Source organism: Sinocyclocheilus grahami, unplaced genomic scaffold (assembly GCF_001515645.1).
Source record: "Sinocyclocheilus grahami isolate Dianchi unplaced genomic scaffold, SAMN03320097.WGS_v1.1 scaffold76.1, whole genome shotgun sequence".
In the NCBI taxonomy this organism is placed as follows: Eukaryota; Metazoa; Chordata; class Actinopteri; order Cypriniformes; family Cyprinidae; genus Sinocyclocheilus; species Sinocyclocheilus grahami.
The window spans coordinates 1,257,566-1,276,194 of NW_015505255.1; the positions used below are offsets into that span (position 1 = coordinate 1,257,566).

The 18,629-nt window shown below is 37.4% G+C and overlaps 3 protein-coding genes across 3 annotated transcripts in view; 1 reads left to right on the top strand and 2 right to left on the bottom strand.

Annotated features, from left to right (window-relative positions):
- LOC107585952 (signal peptide, CUB and EGF-like domain-containing protein 2) overlaps window positions 1-3,223 on the bottom strand; it is a 22,440-nt gene extending 19,217 nt beyond the window's left edge. Inside the window, exons 1-4 of the mRNA XM_016273145.1 lie at window positions 3,020-3,223; window positions 2,494-2,616; window positions 2,124-2,249; window positions 1,755-1,889 (exon numbers count right to left, since the gene is read on the bottom strand). Coding sequence (XP_016128631.1) covers window positions 1,755-1,889; window positions 2,124-2,249; window positions 2,494-2,616; window positions 3,020-3,107 — 472 coding nt within the window. The 5' untranslated portion in view covers window positions 3,108-3,223. The remainder of the gene's footprint in view (window positions 1-1,754; window positions 1,890-2,123; window positions 2,250-2,493; window positions 2,617-3,019) is intronic.
- A 1,086-nt stretch (window positions 3,224-4,309) lies between these two features.
- Window positions 4,310-6,837, top strand: slc7a6os (solute carrier family 7 member 6 opposite strand). Its single transcript, XM_016273147.1, has 5 exons — window positions 4,310-4,695; window positions 5,078-5,392; window positions 5,606-5,809; window positions 6,064-6,196; window positions 6,379-6,837. The coding sequence occupies exons 1-5, from the start codon at window positions 4,501-4,503 to the stop codon at window positions 6,510-6,512; spliced, it is 981 nt and encodes a 326-aa protein (XP_016128633.1). The 5' UTR covers window positions 4,310-4,500; the 3' UTR covers window positions 6,513-6,837.
- An 802-nt stretch (window positions 6,838-7,639) lies between these two features.
- Window positions 7,640-17,501, bottom strand: slc7a6 (solute carrier family 7 member 6). The gene is made up of 9 exons (XM_016273222.1): window positions 17,338-17,501; window positions 13,180-13,730; window positions 11,930-12,055; window positions 11,072-11,216; window positions 10,838-10,961; window positions 10,653-10,756; window positions 9,563-9,659; window positions 9,122-9,271; window positions 7,640-8,452 (listed from the first exon to the last, which is right to left on the bottom strand). Exons 2-9 carry the CDS (start codon window positions 13,664-13,666, stop codon window positions 8,324-8,326), a joined length of 1,362 nt encoding a protein of 453 aa, XP_016128708.1. The 5' UTR covers window positions 13,667-13,730; window positions 17,338-17,501; the 3' UTR covers window positions 7,640-8,323.
- Window positions 17,502-18,629: the final 1,128 nt, after the last annotated feature.

The following is an 18,629-nucleotide window of genomic DNA, read 5'->3' on the forward strand; positions in this document are numbered from 1 at the left end:
CATTGCAAACGTTGCAGCCTGTTCATTATCAGAATAAAATACAGTCAACCAAACATATAGATACACTGTTTAATTTAAATAGTGCATAGCCTACTGTGTAGTGCAATCCGTGTCGATCAGCCTGAGCTTGGGCCAAACATTCTTAATTGGATTAATGCCGAATGAGAGAGGTAGGCTGCGCGAGAACGCCGTTTGCTTTCAGTTTCGCATTGAATTAGCCTAATTCATTTTGGCTTGTTTAGCAACTTATATTTTTCATTCTTGTTTTAAGTAACTTGCCCAACACTGATTGTAAGACACAATAGTTTACAATATCAAGCAGCAAAACTAGTTGTATTGTACAGCTAAAAATAGCTGGAAGTGAATGACACTGGAAGCCAATCCCATAAAATTTACGAATAACCTTGCCTGCTCTTACAGGAAAAATAAGGTGGATATGTAATAAAATAATAACATTTTGCCAACCAACCAAAACTCATTGTAAGAAAATAAACATAATAATAATATAAGGAAAACAAATTGATTTGATCAACATTCAATGCCAATTAAGACATAAATCCTATGCAGCTCTGTGGTTTTTCATAGTAATTGTTTCAGCTACATAATAGGCTTTACATCCCTAATAAAGTTAATGGCTATATTAGTTAATCTTTACATTACTAATCAGTTTCTAGCAACAAAAAAAAAAAATCAGAGTAGTTACTAATCAGAGGGGAAAAAATATCCAAACCCTTGGGGTACCTGTTGTTAGAATTCTTTTCAAATTCAACACCATTTAATTCCACACACCCTGACCTGACATCAATAGCGGGTCTATGGGTCAGTGTAGAGGGCTGGTTTCCTCCCATTCACTCTGCAGCTCAGTGGATGTGCTGATAGGATTTAGCAAGTTTACCCCGAGAAAGCAAATGGGGTGGAAAGCCTTGCAAACCTTAGCTCAATTTACAGAGGAGAAAACAATACTCGCAGCTGAGAAGCTACAGACACATAAAAAGGTTTTTTATTCTCATCTATGACACAGGCCACAAAGCCCTGAGTGTTGCAGTTATTAACTTGTTTTGTTCCTCTGAACATGGGGCTCCCTTTCCCACAGCATGGGCCCTTTGGAACTGAACGGCTATAGATAATGCCCCGGAGAGGGAACCCAACTTAAAAGCTGTCATTCGCCATTGTGCTGTCAATCATGATCGTATGTGAGAACATTTAGAAATTAGGTTGGCTTTCCTTTGCACTTACCCCTGACTTAGCCCACTGACACCTCTGCAAATACACAAAACAAGCCTTTCTTGATGCACTTTTGACATCCAAGTTCAGAAAAATATCCATCACGACCTGACTGACCACTTATGAACCAAGAACATATGGTGTCTTTTTCCCTGACATGTCCTGGTCAGGATTTCTAAATTGTCAAAAAATATTTTGGCTCAGTTTTCTTACAATCCTCATACATTATATGTACATGTATTTGCAATGCTTTAACCGTTCTATGTAGATCCCATCTTCTCACATGCCACGACTGGTCAATTATGTATAAAGCATGTGTAAGCTATTGGTACCACAAGTTGAGCTACATTTCAGCCATTACCTTCTGCAAGTATGAAAACAATAAAAACAAAGCCAAAATCCAGAAATTTTAGGCGATTTAGAAGTCCAGGCTGGGAAAAAAAGAGGATGCATGGTGACCCTGTTATATATTCATCATTCAGTATGATGGTGAACATGGTAGACTGAGCCATTAAAGGTTTGTAGCTCACCCACGGAGCGATGGATGCATGTGTGTTGATTGTCACTCAGGAAAAAGCCTTCCTTGCAGCGGCACTCATAGCTTCCCATGGTGTTGATACATACATGCTGACAGCCACCATTGTTGAAGATACACTCATCCACATCTAGAGACAGAGTGTGTTAAAGCACTGATAATGACAAAACAGCACATTTCCACATACCACATTTGATCAGATTTGGTCATGTGCATATTTGCTAGTACAAATATACTAAGTGGAAATAAGGGAATTCTGTTTCAAAACACTTGTAGTATGTCGTGGGAGTAACTCATCCCATACGATCATTAACTTTCACCTCTCGCACATGTATACGTGATTTCTTCATGAATTTGTACTTACCGAGACAGTTGTGTCCATCATGTGCCAAATGAAACCCATCAAGGCAAGTACAGCGGTAATTGCCGGGTATGTTGTTACATTCGTGTACACAGCCGCCATTGTATTCCAGATCACATTCATCAATGTCTAGGAAATGGAACAGAAATCAAGGCTGACAAATGTTTGCAATTTCTGCATTATAGGGGCATTGCCCTGCCAATACAACAGCAAAACACTTTTTTTTCTTTTTGAAAGAAAGTAAACATAAACTAAAAACTACTAAAGGATAAACAATTGAAATTGCATACTATGTGTACAGTGCTTGTATACAATAATTAAAAAGTGAGGTTTTCCAGACTACAGGGTAAATGAAGTGAAAGGGAGCTGTTACCTTCACAATGTTTCCCGTCCCCTTTAAATCCTGTTTTACAAGTGCACTTGTATGAAGTTGGGGTATTCTGACAAATAGCATCAATGTGACAGGCATCGCTTCCGTCTGCACACTGATCTGAATCTGTGCATCACAAAAAATACAGCACGATACTTTACTGTAAACATTGCTGACTTTACACTGCAGATTACTAACGAACTGCAAAACTTCACTATTGTAAATAAACTTCACTATTGTAAATAAACTTCACTATTGTAAATAAACTTCACTATTGTTGTGACTGTAGCAATTAGAATGCGTAAACACAAACACTGTAATATAAACTGATACTCAAAAAGTCCAAAAAGATTCAATGGCAGGAAAAATATGAACACATTTTAAAATATCTTTTTAGTTTTGACAGAAAAGTTAAAAAAAAAAAAAAAAAAAATGGTATCAAAACAAAGGGAGGTAAACAAGTCGCAAAAACGTGCAAATCGAAATTGCGCGTGTAGAGCATCGCGCGTAACAAAGTGAAGACTCTTACCAGTGCTGTGAGGAACTGCGGCGCTTTGGCGAGTATTTAACAAGAGCGCAAACAAACAGAGGAGCCGTGCAGTCCAAACAGCTCCCATGGTGATCGGTTCAGAGTTTAGGGTCGAACTCAGAAACACGCGTTTACTCTAACACGAGTGTCCCTCTCATTTTCATCCGCACTTTGTCAGTGGATTCGCGCTTATGAGCGTTTCAACAGAAGATGTGTGCAATAGAGCGAGTGCGCGAGCGTGTGTGTGTGTGTGTGTGTGTGAAAGAGAACCTTTTCTGTCTCTTCCGCACTTTGTCAGTGGATTCGCGCTTATGAGCGCTTCAACAGAAGATGTGTGCAATAGAGCGAGTGCGCGAGCGTGTGTGTGTGTGTGTGTGTGTGTGTGTGTGAAAGAGAACCTTTTCTGTCTCTCTCCATGATTCTGTGTGTGTCGGGGGATGGGGGTGTGAGCGCATTCACACAGAAGTGTTCCTTTTATTGATCTCCAAGAGCCCACGCAGTCCGGACTGAATCGATTTTAATGTCTCAGAATAAAAAGGGGGCACGAAAAGTGGGATATAATAGATTTACAAACTCAGGATTATGCTAAACATAACACATTCCCTCGTAGTACATTAATTTGTAGTAAACTGTAGTAGATTAGTATAGCAGTTTATACTGTAAATAGCTATGCGGTCTACCTTAAAACTACACAATTTCATATAGGCTATACACTGTATGGCTGATTCTTCAATTAAGGCTTGACTTCTTCTTCAAAGTGTGTTTCATCAAACTATAAAATGTACAGTCATATGATTTGGTTATGGCCTTGATCAGCCAAGTGAATTATAGTATAATATATGACAGAGGGGTTTTGTTTGTTTTAACATTGTTTGTGATAGTAATTCATTTTTCTAACTTTTGGGGAAAGGGTTAGCTAGCAGCTGGTATAATAGAATATAATAGAATGTATATCATGGTGTAAAAATCCTTCAAAATGCGTCGTTATAAAAGAATGTCATTCCAATGTTTAAATCTATTAGGCCTACATGGGCATATACTTTCATAAACTATATGGGATTTTAATTAAACCATGTTCCAAAGGGACAGAAAAGTCCCTGTGAGAAAATATTATGTTCATTTTCTCAAGTTGCTTTAAAAAAAAATCCATGGTCCATAATAAACAAAACAGTAACTGATCCAAGCATTTCAAGTGGCCTCTTTTCGCCAATCCTTAATTAAACCCAGTTAAACCGCGACCTCTGCAGGCGGTTAATTGCAACAATATGGGGACGTTTAAGAAACTCCACGCCGCAGCGAGGCGCTACTGTTCCACAATGAGACGGTCACTAAAGAGGAAAGCGCCAAAGGAGAAAAACGAGTGGAAAGGAAGAAAGAAAGGCTACAGCGCAGGTTGTTGTTGTCATTGGCAGGCTCGTGTACTTGTTTGCCTGTCATCTGAAATCGCTCTGTGGTGACACAGTAGACGCGTCTCTAGCGAAATGGACCCGAGCACGACCATTCTGCGGGTGAAGAGGAAGAGAGGCACTGATCCGGCGGACGCGCTGCTGCTGGCCTGTAAGCGGATCCGTCCGGAGGCCACGGCGGCTCAGCCCAGCGACGAGAGTGAACCAGAGCCACAGGAGCCCAAGATAGAGAACTCCGTGTTCAAACTGGTGGCCACCGTGGTGTCGCAGGTAATGTCTGAACGCCAGCCGGCCGGAGAAACGCGCTGTATTGTTTTCCGTGGTCATGATGATGCGTGATGACGTCAGGACTCGCGAGCGCACGTGTCAAAACGCATGCGTTAAAAAAAAAACAACTCTTGTTTGTAACACTTCAACTTTTGGCCACTTGCTCTTTTAAGTGCGTTTGTACTGTATCACTTGTTTTTGTCGTGTGCTGGAAAAAATGACCTACAGTGTAGGCGATATTAAACTACAGGTGTTATACTTGATGTCATGCAGTCCCATTGCAGACCATGGGTGGATTTATAGATTTATGTAGTAATTGATGCATGGCTAGATAGAATGTGTAAATAATTAGACTCGTGATCAAATGTATCAATTCTCTTTACAGGATGCTCCGGTACAGCCACATGTCCGTGAGGCTCTGGCTCGCCCACGTCTGGCCCATCATGCCTTGCGGCCATCACAAGGAAGCACTCAGAGGATCGTCGGTGATCTGCGCAGTGTCAAATGGAGCACCAGACGAGAGGAGCGGTACCGGATCCTGTCCAGCCACCGGGCTGGACTGCCGACAGAGCCCGCTCCTGCAAGAGGAGGAGAGGAGAACGATGACAGCCAAACAGAGAGCCATGGTGGCCTGTCTTTGGGAGAAGTGCAAGTGTTTGATATTGTGCATGAGGACGAGAATGTCAAAATGCCTGTCAAGGTAAAGCCAAAAAAGTTTTCTCAGGCAACATTATGCAGTATTCATCTTGAACACTTTTTATATATTGAATGTACATTCTGGCTACGTTTCCCTTTACCAATCACTCCAACTCATGTAAGAAATATGTATGCCCGATTTACATTTGTCTTCAAACACATACTTTTTAATCCCTTTATTAAATTGACTTAAGATATAATTGTTCTTTTTCCCCAGACTATGTCTGACCCAGAGACAATCCTGTGTAACTCTGTGAAGATGATTCGTGAGAAGCTGAGCGTGTCGGGAGATGGGCTCGGTACTGAACATCGAGAGAAAGAGGACGATTACGTGTATGACTTGTACTACCAGGAGACAACCACACCAGGCTGGATCCAAGACATTCTGTCTGTCAGACCCTATACACAAGAGGGAGAACTGGTTAGTTGCAGTGTTATTTTAATATTATTTATGCACTGTTATAGATTTTATTAGTTATATTTTTGTATTACCTTTTAGTTTTATATTTTCAATTTTACTTGAATGTTTAGTAAGATTTTTGTCATTATTAGTTTTACTTATACTTACTGATTTTAGTGCTTCAACTTAAAGCATTGTTTCAATTAACAAATGCCTTTTTTATAGTTTTACTTTGGTTTCATTTGTCTTTTTTTCCCCTCTCTTCAAATACTCAGGTCCCTGATGAAGTGGCCTGGGAGGAAGAAGTGTATGAAGATGAGGATGATGAGAACGCTGAAACCAACTGGAGAAATGACTACCCAGATGAGAGCAGTGAGGATGACAGTAATGCAGAAGAGCGTTATGGAGGTCATACGTCTAAGCTTTTTTCGAAATCAAGAAGCAAAGCAAATAGCTTCTTATTAGAGCGTAGTTTGCAGTTGATTTGGCTTATAGTGTGTTATAACAGCCAATATTATGTCACGATTCTAAAAAGAGCATAATATTCTGGTTTAAGCTGTTTTTTTAATCAAATGTATTATGCTCTCCAGGTTGCTGGAGTGAAGAGCACTCGTACAGCAGGAGGAGCTGGGAATGCTACCGGCAGGACATGATTGAGGAGTTGGAGAATGACAAAGATGAGGATGAAGACGCGGAGGAACGAGAGTATAATGATTCTGACTGAGAGCCTCTGTGTGTGGTTACGAGCGTGAGAGAGGCCATTTTTACTTGCGTGTGTTGAGTGAAGCTGTATGTTCTTTTGTCAAAAGTGAATGTATGTAGTAGCCCATGTGTGTGTACTTGTGTGGGTTGCTTTGACTTGCGCGTTAGTGAGACGAGTGATTTACTATTTGCGATTGATGTGAAGATAGTATGGAGAGAAAATGGTGATATTTTGAGTGTGTAAGTGTGGGGTGCTTTGTGTTGTCAGTTATGTGTGTAGTGTTTGTACGTTCATCTAAGGGGTGAAAAACAAAATACCTGTAAATATGTAGATGTGTATAAAAAAAATAAATAAAGACTTCAGAATTAAACTGAAATATCATGAATCATTTATTCAAACAGTTCTTGTCTGGTAGCAAAAAGGTTTTATTGATATTCTTTCAAATAAATTAATAGAAACACTTGTACATAAAGGCAAATAACAATATAGTTTGAAAGCTGTTCAGTGTGTTTCATGCTACAAGGTAAACGTTTATCAGAGTGACCTGTTTTAATCACATCTGGACATCCATCCTGAGATTACTGGGATTTTTACCAGTAACAATGTATTGCTTGTTTGGCCAATGGCAATGTAAGGATTTTATAGAAACTGAATGATTGAAGAGCAAATTTCGTGACACTTAGTATTGTAATATGAATTCATTTGGACAATGTTTTGTTTTTTGTTTTTTTTTTCAGTTTGAAACTGAAGTTAACTGAATTCCAAAACACAGATAGAGGTCCAATCGGCAAATAACAATATAGTTTGAAAGCTGTTCAGTGTGTTTCATGCTACAAGGTAAACGTTTATCAGAGTGACCTGTTTTAATCACATCTGGACATCCATCCTGAGATTACTGGGATTTTTACCAGTAACAATGTATTGCTTGTTTGGCCAATGGCAATGTAAGGATTTTATAGAAACTGAATGATTGAAGAGCAAATTTCGTGACACTTAGTATTGTAATATGAATTCATTTGGACAATGTTTTGTTTTTTGTTTTTTTTTTCAGTTTGAAACTGAAGTTAACAAAATTCCAAAACACAGATAGAGGTCCAATCAAAGAACAGAGACCCTTAAAAACATTGCTGGACTGAGTCGACAAATGTTTCCAGCACATCTGATGTACTCTTCATCTTTATTCCTTCCTAACCTCTTCCACAAGCGAACATGTGATGCTTCGCTACATGTACAGAAGCATAGCAGCAGATTTCAATGTTCAAATGCATACAATCACCTTCCCTCTAAAGCTGACCTCCTAAAGCTGACCTCTCCAAATACTGTAAGAGAACTGATGCATTCATGCGAAGGTAATCACAATAAGGAAAATTAAAATAAAATCTCTTTCACTTCAAAAAGTGGATAAATAAATTTGGACATTTTTAAAACTAGATTCTAAAATAAAACCATGTTCGATTAAAAAAAGGGGGGAAATGTTACGTGATCTAATTCTTGGTCATGTCTTCATAATGGCGCACACAAATCGCCGCGTCATGTTTATGTCCTCTGAGAGGTGTTTGCATCATGAGCGATCCGGTACTATTATGAACCAGAGCTTCGAAATGGCCTTCATTTTCATGCCATATGGTTCTCAAGGGCATTTCTAATACTGCAGTGCACAATATGGCCTTAGCAGAGCCTTTTTATAATAAAGAAGAAGAAGAATTCAACGCAGTGACATTAAGAGTGCATCTGTGTCTTTAAAAGTGTGGAAGATCTTTTTCCTGTTGCTCCAGACATTGGTTTCCTCTCCCCAAACCAGTGGGTTTGTGGGTTAAAGGGGTGCAGGTGTTCTAATCAACAGTATCTAACTCGGTGAGCACACAAAAACAGGTGAACTGGGTGAAACGGGTGATGGCACCTGTGTAAGGGAGACACACGTTAAACGTCATTTTTTTTATTGATGTTCTTGCTGAAAAGTGCTAAATAAAAGAATTAAAAAAATTCTTAAGAATTTACTAACTGCAAACTGTATATACCAATACAGCTGTTTGTATTGGTTTATGTGTTCAAAATACACAGTAATAGATCAGATGTACGTCTACTTGTTTTTTTTAAAGCTACACTCTAAAAAATGCTGGGTTAAATATAACCCAGCTATTGGGTTGTTTTGACCCAGTGGTTGGGTTGTTTTGAACCCAGTTTAAAAGAGCAGCATTTATTTAAAAACAAATCTTTTGTAACACCGTAAATGTCTTTACAGTCATTTTTTATTGATGTTCTTGCTGAAAAGTGAAAAGTGCTAAATAAAAGAATTAAAAAAATTCTTAAGAATTTACTAACTGCAAACTGTATATACCAATTTAGCTGTTTGTATTGGTTTATGTGTTCAAAATACACAGTAATAGATCAGATGTACGTCTACTTGTTTTTTTAAAAGCTACACTCTAAAAAATGCTGGGTTAAATATAACCCAGCTATTGGGTTGTTTTGACCCAGTGGTTGGGTTGTTTTGAACCCAACCGCTGGGTCAAAACAACCCAATAGCTGGGTTTGTCCCTTTTTAACCCAGCACTGGGTTATATTTAACCCAGCATTTTTATTTCATTTCAAACATTTTTATTTCATCTGTATAGTCTCTACTTCCTCACCTTCAGTGGTCGGGGCCTGTCTGGCTCTTTCCAGCGAAGGTAGATCTGCCCAGCAATAGACAGGCCAACGAAAAACCAGTAACTGAAGCTGTAATAGTTAATCAGCTGGAAAACATCCTCCACTGTAAGGTAGATCAGGGCCATGGCACACTGCAGACAGAAAGCACGACCTAAGTGATTTGGTCCACTAGATGGAGACAGAAAACCTCAAAATTGTCCCAGACTGAGAGACTACAACGGCATCTATATCTGTACAGCTAAATGTAGCATATAATAAAAACGTTAATAACTTGTATATAAATACATGAAATAAATATTTAATTAGTATAATTATAATATTAGTATATTTATTAAAATATTCTCACAGGTCACAGGAAATCACATTGATAAAAGAGAAAGTTACGATGCATGCAGTGTTAATTGTAACTGAAATACACTTGCATTAAATAGCAGAGCAGGAACTGGTGTGAATCTCTCCACGTGAATCATAGACAAAGCATCTGGAAGATGACCTTCTCGAGCTCCCACGAAGAACAACCTTCAGCAGCGAGAGACTCACTATTTATTCAAATGTATATGCATTTTCTATAAGTGCACCTAATCAGGATTATAATAGTTAACTACCATAAAAAAAACTTTTTTATTTCAGCTAGTTGCCAAAGGAACAGGTTTCATTTTCATTTAGTTTAACTTGATGTACTAAAATAACTAAAACTGAAATAAAATGAAAAGCAAACTATATAAAACAAACAAAAAAAAACGAATAAAATGACAAAACTAAATTACTAAAACTTTTTAATTAAAATGAAAAAATAAAACTAGTTTGAAACATAAAATCAAGCATATCAATGATATTAAAATAACACTGCACGTAATCAAAATACTGAGAAATCAAACTGATTATGCAAACCAAATGCATAAGTGCACAAAAACACTTCAGACAAAAGATAAAAAAAACATCAAGATTGTATGAAAATGAGCTTCATACTCATATACTTGCACATCCTTGACCTTAAAACAAAATCAACTGTATAAGTACATAAGCACACATATCATACATGAAACACCTGAATAAACAAGAGCTATAGATATAAACAGGAATTTAAGTTCTCAGTGCATCTGAATTCCCATTATCACTGCACGTATGTTTTCTCAACACTCCCAAAAATCCTCAGTACTCTGCATGATCTTCCACATGGAATAGTGGCGTGAACCCCCACACGGCCATTACCACAAAGCAGCTCCAGATGGTGGGAGCAATTGAGCAGCTCCCTATAAAAACCACAGGAGCTGAACTAAACTTTGTTCCTCCTCCTGGAGTTTAACACCAGTCATTAAGAATAAACTTGAGGAACAAAGCAGAGGTTCAAGTGGAATAATAAAACCATAAAGCCAGTGCAATTGTACAGGGCTATTTTCAAAACTCATAATACCAACACAGTTCCCAATTGGTCTCTTTGGACAGAAAATGAGGGAAAAATCTAAAGCTAATGTTCTGTGATGGTATGTAGAAATCAAGCTTCCGACTGACCTGGATGCAGCAATGATTGACGCGTTAAGACCTCCGTAACAGGATAAAGCAACCGCAATAGGGATGGTCCAACTCATCACTCCCAAAGTGTGGTCTGCAAACGTCTGTGGGATGATTAGGAAACATTAGCTGTTACACTACAGACTCTACAGACATTATGATAGCACAGAAGTCTATGAACTCACCACAGCGACAGCATCACTGGCGAGGATGGCACTCATGTCCAGCACAGCATAATAGGCCACATTTGTGAGGATGTAGATGATCGTAACAATCGGCATGGAGATTGCAATGGAGAGAGGAAGGTTCCTGGGACATGCATGGACACAGATGTGTTATCTTATCAGTACCTATTTTTACATACTGTATTTTCACTACAGGAACAGGAACTGAGGGTCAGTTTTCTCTCAAAGTGGTACCTTTCAGGGTTCTTAATCTCTTCTGTGACAAAGTTCAGCGTGTCCCAGCCGGAGTACGAGAAAAGAGCAGAGTATAATGCCAAAGCGATATCTCCTGGGTCGCGAGATGAGCCTTTGAATGAATCCTCAAAGTTCATTGTAAAACCTGTGTGAGAAATATTACAAAAGTACTGAAACGATTAACAGCTTTTCGAGATCAATATATATGTGAATGCATTTTGTATTGTGGTTTTCCTCTTATTGTGTTACATTTACATATTCATAATACTGTGCATACTTTATGTTTGTACATAATGCTCAGGGACTACAAAAGAAAAATAGCCTTTAGGCTAATTCTTGCACATTTACAGTTATGCTTTTTAGTGTGCACTGTGCCTGTTAAATAAACTAAGGAAATAAAATAAAAATAAAAATAAAAATAAATAGGCGATGAGAGAAACTGTTTATTTTTGCCTTAAAGGGATAGCTCATCCAAAATGTAAAATTCTGTCAAAATTCGTTATGTAATTTCAAGAATGTATGACTTCCTTTCCTTCTGCAGAATACAAAAAGATATTTTGAAGAATGTTGGTAATCACATGGTTTTGGTTACCTTTGTATGAATAAAAAAAAAAAAATTTTTCAAAATATCTTCTTTTGTCATATAATCAAATAATCGTCATATGAAAAAGTCATATAGATTTGAAGTGACATGAAGGTGAATAAATGCCAGAATTTTCATTTTTGAGTCACTATCCCCTTAAACTGATTCAGAACTCATGAGAATATTTGGCCCAGACACAATGTATGGATGGACATGCAAAACAATCATGTAAATGCTATCATGCAAAAACATCTTAAAGAGGTGTGGCTGATTACCTTTGCACAGTTTCACTATCCCCGTGATAATAATGACGATGAGGGCCAGCACTTTGGCATAAGTGAAGACATCCTGCACCCTGGTACCCCACTTAACATAAGCGGAATTAATAAAGGTCAGCAGGCCTGCAATATCATAACCAGAAAGCATGTTAGCATAAGAATATATACATTATATATATATATATATATATATATATATATATATATATGGCCAGCACTTTGGCATAAGTGAAGACATCCTGCACCCTGGTACCCCACTTAACATAAGCGGAATTAATAAAGGTCAGCAGGCCTGCAATATCATAGCCAGAAAGCATGTTAGCATAAGAATATATACATTATATATATATATATATAGACAAGTACTCTGAAAAGTTAAGGCTGGAATACACTCCACAGATTTTTGCCCTGATTTGCAGTCTGGACAAGTCAATGCTAGTTGCTAAAAGTCAGTCAGTCTGCAGATTTTATGCAGTTGGAGTTGACAGGTTTCACAGAAAATCAAGCAGAGTATGGGAAGCACAGACTCTGATTTTTTTTAGTTCAGACTATGATTCCATCCAGTTAGAGGAGATCTAACATTGTTTTAATTTGTTGTGCATCTCTTAGCAAGGGGGTGCATGTTTCTGCATTAATTTGTCGTTTTATGGAACAACAAAGTCTGGTAGTGTGTGATCCTCAGAATTTTAGCATATGATACTCAGTTTTTCTCTGAAACCATTTACAGAGTCGACAAGTGTATGATGCCTAGTGTTTTAAAACATGCTCTGATTTTAAAAGTGATGCAATGCATTCCAGCCTTGAAGTGAATGATAACAATGAAATGCTAACTGTGTTTTTGACAACAAACAACATCAGTTACTCCCTAAAGACAGCAATCAAAACTACTAATTCAATACTTGATGAATTAGTGGGGAGTAATAAAAGTTTGGTTAAGTCATGGCAACAGTAATGTTTAGAGTGGCATGTCTAATGAGACTGCTGAAGGTATCCAAGTGAAACAGGTATACGAGGAAAAGCACCACAGAACCAGAAGAACGGGCTCCCTGAACTCAAAAACAAGTCATTCATTAACTAACCCATGACCCATTTTAAAGTTAGACCATAATGGGTCTCAACAGCTTATCAGATCTCATGGTGAGAAAACAGAGAAAGGAAGAGAGAACAGCAGAGTGAGAAAGACAACAAGAAAGTTAAAGAATGTGAAAAACAAGGGTGTAGAGCAACAGCATGTACACGTTACTCACAAATACAAGCTGCAGCAATGAGCCGAGAAGCAGAATACGGTGGCTCGCAAGTGGGGAAGAGCGGCTGAACCAAGTAGTTGGCAAAAGTTATGGCAATTACAGCCTGGCTTGTTGGTTCGATGATAAGCAGTGATGTCCATAGACGTATAAATGCTATGAAGCCTCCAAACGACTCCAGGATGTAGGCGTAGCTGGCGCCAGACTTAGTGATTGTCGTGCCGAGCTCGGCGTAACAGAGAGCACCCACTACTGAAAAGATGCCACCGATGGCCCAGATAACTAGAGACAGTCCGTAGGAGGCGCTATAGATCAGAACGCCCTTTGGCGATACAAATATGCCCGAGCCAATCATGTTCCCCACGATGAGGCTGACGCCGTTCAGGAGAGAGATTTCCTTTTTGAGCTGCATGCTCTCTTTGGGTTTTGAAAGGGCTGCAGGACCCTCAGGCTGGCCGTTCAGCTTTCTGGATTCAGCGTCGCTCTCCATTCTGTCCACAGGTGTAAGTGGTGCCACTCAGAGACAGACAGGGTCCTTGGCGGCCTTATCCAACCTAACAGTGCAGAAAAACAAGAGATATATAAGGAATAGCTGCTGCTTAAAAGGATATTTATGTTAATGTGTTTGGTCTTGGCGGAATAGATCTGCTCCGCTGCTGCTGTTGCTGCTGCTGCAGCAGAGCAAGTACCGAGACTTGCTACTGTCAATACATCCATAACATGCTGCTGTGAGCATGTAAGAAATACTGCTGCTGCACATATAACATACTATATGAAATAACCCCCATATAGCATACATGAAGCACCCCATAGCAGATCTATACAGGTGGAGCTGGGGAAGGAGGAGGATTTCTGAAGCACACTGCAACTCCTACAGCAAGCACTAGCCAAGTATTTGAATGTTGAGCAGCGAGCTCATTGGCTGCTGATACAAAAAGAATCAATCAGCTGCGCCATGTGATAATGATGTCATTATGTCAGATTGAGTTTGACCTATCAGACTGCGCCATCTCGAGTTTCATGCCAAAACTTTGGATTTCACCCCAAAATGAAAATTTTGTCATCATTTACTCACCCTCATGTCATTACAAATCCATATGACTTTATTTCTTTAGTGGAACACAAAAGAAGAAAATTTGATAAATGTTTTGGTGTTTTTTTTGTCCATACAGTGAAAGTCAATGGGATAATGATGTTAAACTAACTAAATTGAAAAATCTTTTTTGTAACTGAAATAAAGCAAAAATAATAAACATAAATAAATATTAAATTAAAACTATAAATGGATAATAGAATAAATTATATACCACAAAAGACTAAAAAAGTTGAAGTATTAAAATTCTACAATTAATTAACTAAAGCTAGGTAGAAATATTTTTAAAAACTAAGAAAATGACAAAATTACTAAAAGTTAAACTAAAATTAAAATAATATATAAAATATATTAAAAATTAATTAAAATATATATAAACACTAATTTATAAAAAAATATATATAAAAACCAATTCAAAATATAAAAAAATACTATATTAGTATATAAATAAATTATTACTATAACGCTACAAATGGGGTTCAGAGTTGTTTTGGACCACACTGACTTTCAGTGTATAGACAAAAAACGTTTTTCTAAGGAACATCCTTCAAAAAAAAGAAAACGCCATACAGGTTTGAAACAACATGAGGGCAACTAAAGATTTACAGGATATTCATTTTGGGATTAAATATTTGTGCATGTTTGATACTGCATGATAACACTGGGGATCATGCAATTACCCACACATAACTAAAAAGTCACATCCGGCCTCCAAAGTCTAGTGATGGTGTTAAGTCAGTACAGGCCAGTGTGATAAGTAAATTACATACGTGCAAACTGTGCTGATGCTAATTGACGAAAAGCTAGTGTGAAAATTGCATCATTGGGATTATGTAAACAAGAATTTCTTTGGTCAAACATTTCATAACCCCTCTCCCAATCAGAAGCTGAAAATTAAAAATGAAACCTATGCACTTAATCATGAGTTCAGTCAGGGTCTATATGGGTTTCTAAATGAGGGAAATCACACGTTTCACAATCCTGACTTGCTGTTTGTTGACCCTCTATAAATGATTAAGCATGACATGTCCACTGCTGCCACCTCTCTTATTGTGGATAGCACATTCCTGTGATTATTTGACTTGAACCACTCACTTTAACATTTATCCTTGTAAAACGCTCATTACATTAAGTGTGTCTGAAAACCAAAAGTCTTGCCTTTCAAATGGAGGGCAGATCATTTTTAATTAATATATAAAATAGCATGTAATTGTTAAACAAGCACTGATTAAATTGTTCCCAAATTCTCCCAAGAGAGCTTTCCTTCCCTGAGGCTTGTTTCCCATCCTAGATGATGTTTCCCAGAACTGGAACATTCACAAAAACATCTGCACTCATGACACATCAGTATACAGTGGTAAAGGGCAGTCCACTATCATTGCCTTGGAAACTAAATTACATCATTTTAATTTTGACTTTGAATGAGATGAGCGACTTTTTTTGTGGGAACCTGTCTATCTTTTTATTGATGCTCTTGGTGCTTTTTTCTAAGTGTGCGCTTATCTGTTTGATACAGACCGATAGAAGTGCAAGATAACAAGTTTAATCCATACAGATACATATTTAGACGGAAGTACAAACAATGTAGTGTGTGTTTGAATGTGTGCTGTCGAAGGGATCTTTTGGAAAGAGAAACTTTTTTTTTGGAAAGATGCATTTTCCATGTTGCATCAGTGAGTGATACAGCCTCATTGTCATTCTAATTAAATACGGTAAATAAGGTCCATGACAATGACTGGTTTCATCACACCCTTTTAATATCGTTGGTTTGTTATTCTTTATTCATTTTTTTATATGCACATATAATTAGGCGACTTCTCATCATCTTGCACTAGGCCTATTCTAAAAAAAAAACTGTTCATTCACATAAATTTCGCTATCACTTATAGCCTATATTTAGATATCTAACTAGAAACTAAAGGGGAATAATAAAAAAGTAAGAAACGAAAGCTGATTTGCGTTCAAACAACTACAACAACTTGGCACCCCGTGATCAAAACAAGTTCATATTTGGCAACCCTCTTTGTTACAATGAGACGCGCAGCAGTCGCGTTAAAATAAAGAAAAGAAAGGTCGGGTTCTATGCAAAATGAGAAATGCATCACATGTAATCGGCTGACACAAACATAAATAAATAAGCAAAACAGAACACAAGTGTCTGAAACTACATGACGACGTATTACGAGACTTTAATAATTTTTTTATATGCACATATAATTAGGCGACTTCTCATCATCTTGCACTAGGCCTATTCTCAAAAAAAACTGTTCATTCACATAAATTTCGCTATCACTTATAGCCTATATTTAGATATCTAACTAGAAACTAAAGGGGAATAATAAAAAAGTAAGAAACGAAAGCTGATTTGCGTTCAAACAACTACAACAACTTGGCACCCCGTGATCAAAACAAGTTCATATTTGGCAACCCTCTTTGTTACAATGAGACGCGCAGCAGTCGCGTTAAAATAAAGAAAAGAAAGGTCGGGTTCTATGCAAAATGAGAAATGCATCACATGTAATCGGCTGACACAAACATAAATAAATAAGCAAAACAGAACACAAGTGTCTGAAACTACATGACGACGTATTACGAGACTTTAATGCTAAGGTTGTCCTCAAGCCTATCAGCTGTTCAACAAAACAACCCCATCAGCGCGTTTTAAACGCGTTGTTATGTAGTCTGCTCTAGTCTGTGGGTAAGAATTTGGAGCGATGGACTAATGAATATAGCTCTTGTAAATCCATTGTTCATATAGTATATCTGGCATAGTGAATGACTGGAATAAACGTAAAGCATTTTGTAATCGATTGGATGATGATGAGAAGCAACATCCTGTTTTTCTAACATAACGTTAGAGCGCAGCAGAATATGAGATATTCTCCGCCCCGCGTTTTTTCATTCAACATATTGAACACATTCAGTTCATACATTTATTAGAAAAACAAGAATAGAATAAATAGAATGGAATTATAACAGGATAGCTGTTCTCGCTGATTTAACACAAGTAGCAAAGTCCTTATTAGTCTTCTTTAAACGTATCGTTAAAAACAGAAACATGTCCTTACCTTGTTGTGTCCTTCGTTTATCGTCTTTGTCTGACTGGTGACATTAGCAGACAGGCCAGCATCTTTAACTACAGCAAGAAGAACCCTGAAGCATGAAAGTCACGTGACACCGGTAAAATTGATGTCACGTGGGTTTATTTGCAAATCAGACAGAGCAGCCCGGTTTGTCAGCAGACCCGTTCAGGTGTTGCCTTACTGCCAAAAGCAACCCATTTAAAAGTAATGTTTTGGTGGTTATGTGTTTCAGTGGTTTCTGATTAACGCTGCTTCACACCTGATATGTTCAAAGTCAAGCGATTAACTTTAAAGTGAGGAATAGGGGTTTGTTGCAGAGAAAGGGATGAAAAGAATAAAAAGCATAAGGTATTTTATTTGATATATATATGTTTTTGATGAAAAAAAGTTTTTATGCTCACCAAGGCTGCATTTATTTGATCAAAAATGCAGTAAAAAGTAATATTGTGAAATATTATTACAATTTAATTTATTCCTGAGATGGCTCAATCTTTAAACATTATAAGACTTTACTGTCACTTTTGACCAATTTAATGCATCCTCGCTGAATAAAAGTATTATTGTCTATTAAAAAACAATTTCACTGATGTACTGTATTTGTTCCTACAGTACATAGGAACAAATAGTTTAAGTCCTGCAACTGGTTACCAATTCTTTTAATAGCATTTGTACCTTCACTGGTTCATTTTTATAATGATGGTGCAATTAAAAATACAAATAAAATGTTGTTGTTTTTCTTTTTATGAGCATGTAGCGTTATTTATAATAGCGTTCATATTTATAATAATTATAGAATTGTTTGAATTATAATGATATTTATAATTATCATTCTTAATAAATAAAAAAAGTTCTCTACAATATATAAAACAATATATTCTCTACACTGCTGAAGCAACTTGAATTTTCAAGTCAAAGGCATTTCACTTCTCACATTGCAATGTAAGTAAAGGCCCCTATAGCAAGGACCATTCATGTCCTTTAAAACTAACCAGTGTAAAGATCATCCATGCAATTAGACAGTCTGTGAGGAGGTATGTGGCATGGTATTGACCTGAGTAATACCAAGTAATAGCTGTTCTCCAAGAAGTGGATCTTACGTAAGAGCTCAGTCAAACGCTGAAGGGACACATACTGTTAAACTGTGGTAAAGACAACATATTATATAACATCATTTAATTACATTTCTTATACCATGTTTATTTTGTCCATACATCTTTCTTCTTTTTTTTTGCTTTATACATGCCATGCTACAAACTGTACACAGGGAATAAAAAATA

Bases quoted from the DNA above. Each gene is read 5' to 3' on its own strand.
- slc7a6 (XM_016273222.1), bottom strand. From the start codon at position 13,666: ATGGAGAGCGACGCTGAATCCAGAAAGCTGAACGGCCAGCCTGAGGGT. The intron at 12,056-13,179 runs GTGAGTAACGTG...ATGATATTGCAG, and splicing joins CATTGCTGCAGCTTGTATTT to GCCTGCTGACCTTTATTAAT. The intron at 9,660-10,652 runs GTCAGTCGGAAG...TCGCTGCTGAAG, and splicing joins TCAATCATTGCTGCATCCAG to GTTGTTCTTCGTGGGAGCTC.
- slc7a6os (XM_016273147.1), top strand. From the start codon at position 4,501: ATGGACCCGAGCACGACCATTCTGCGGGTGAAGAGGAAGAGAGGCACT. The intron at 4,696-5,077 runs GTAATGTCTGAA...TTCTCTTTACAG, and splicing joins TGGCCACCGTGGTGTCGCAG to GATGCTCCGGTACAGCCACA. The intron at 6,197-6,378 runs GTCATACGTCTA...TATGCTCTCCAG, and splicing joins TGCAGAAGAGCGTTATGGAG to GTTGCTGGAGTGAAGAGCAC.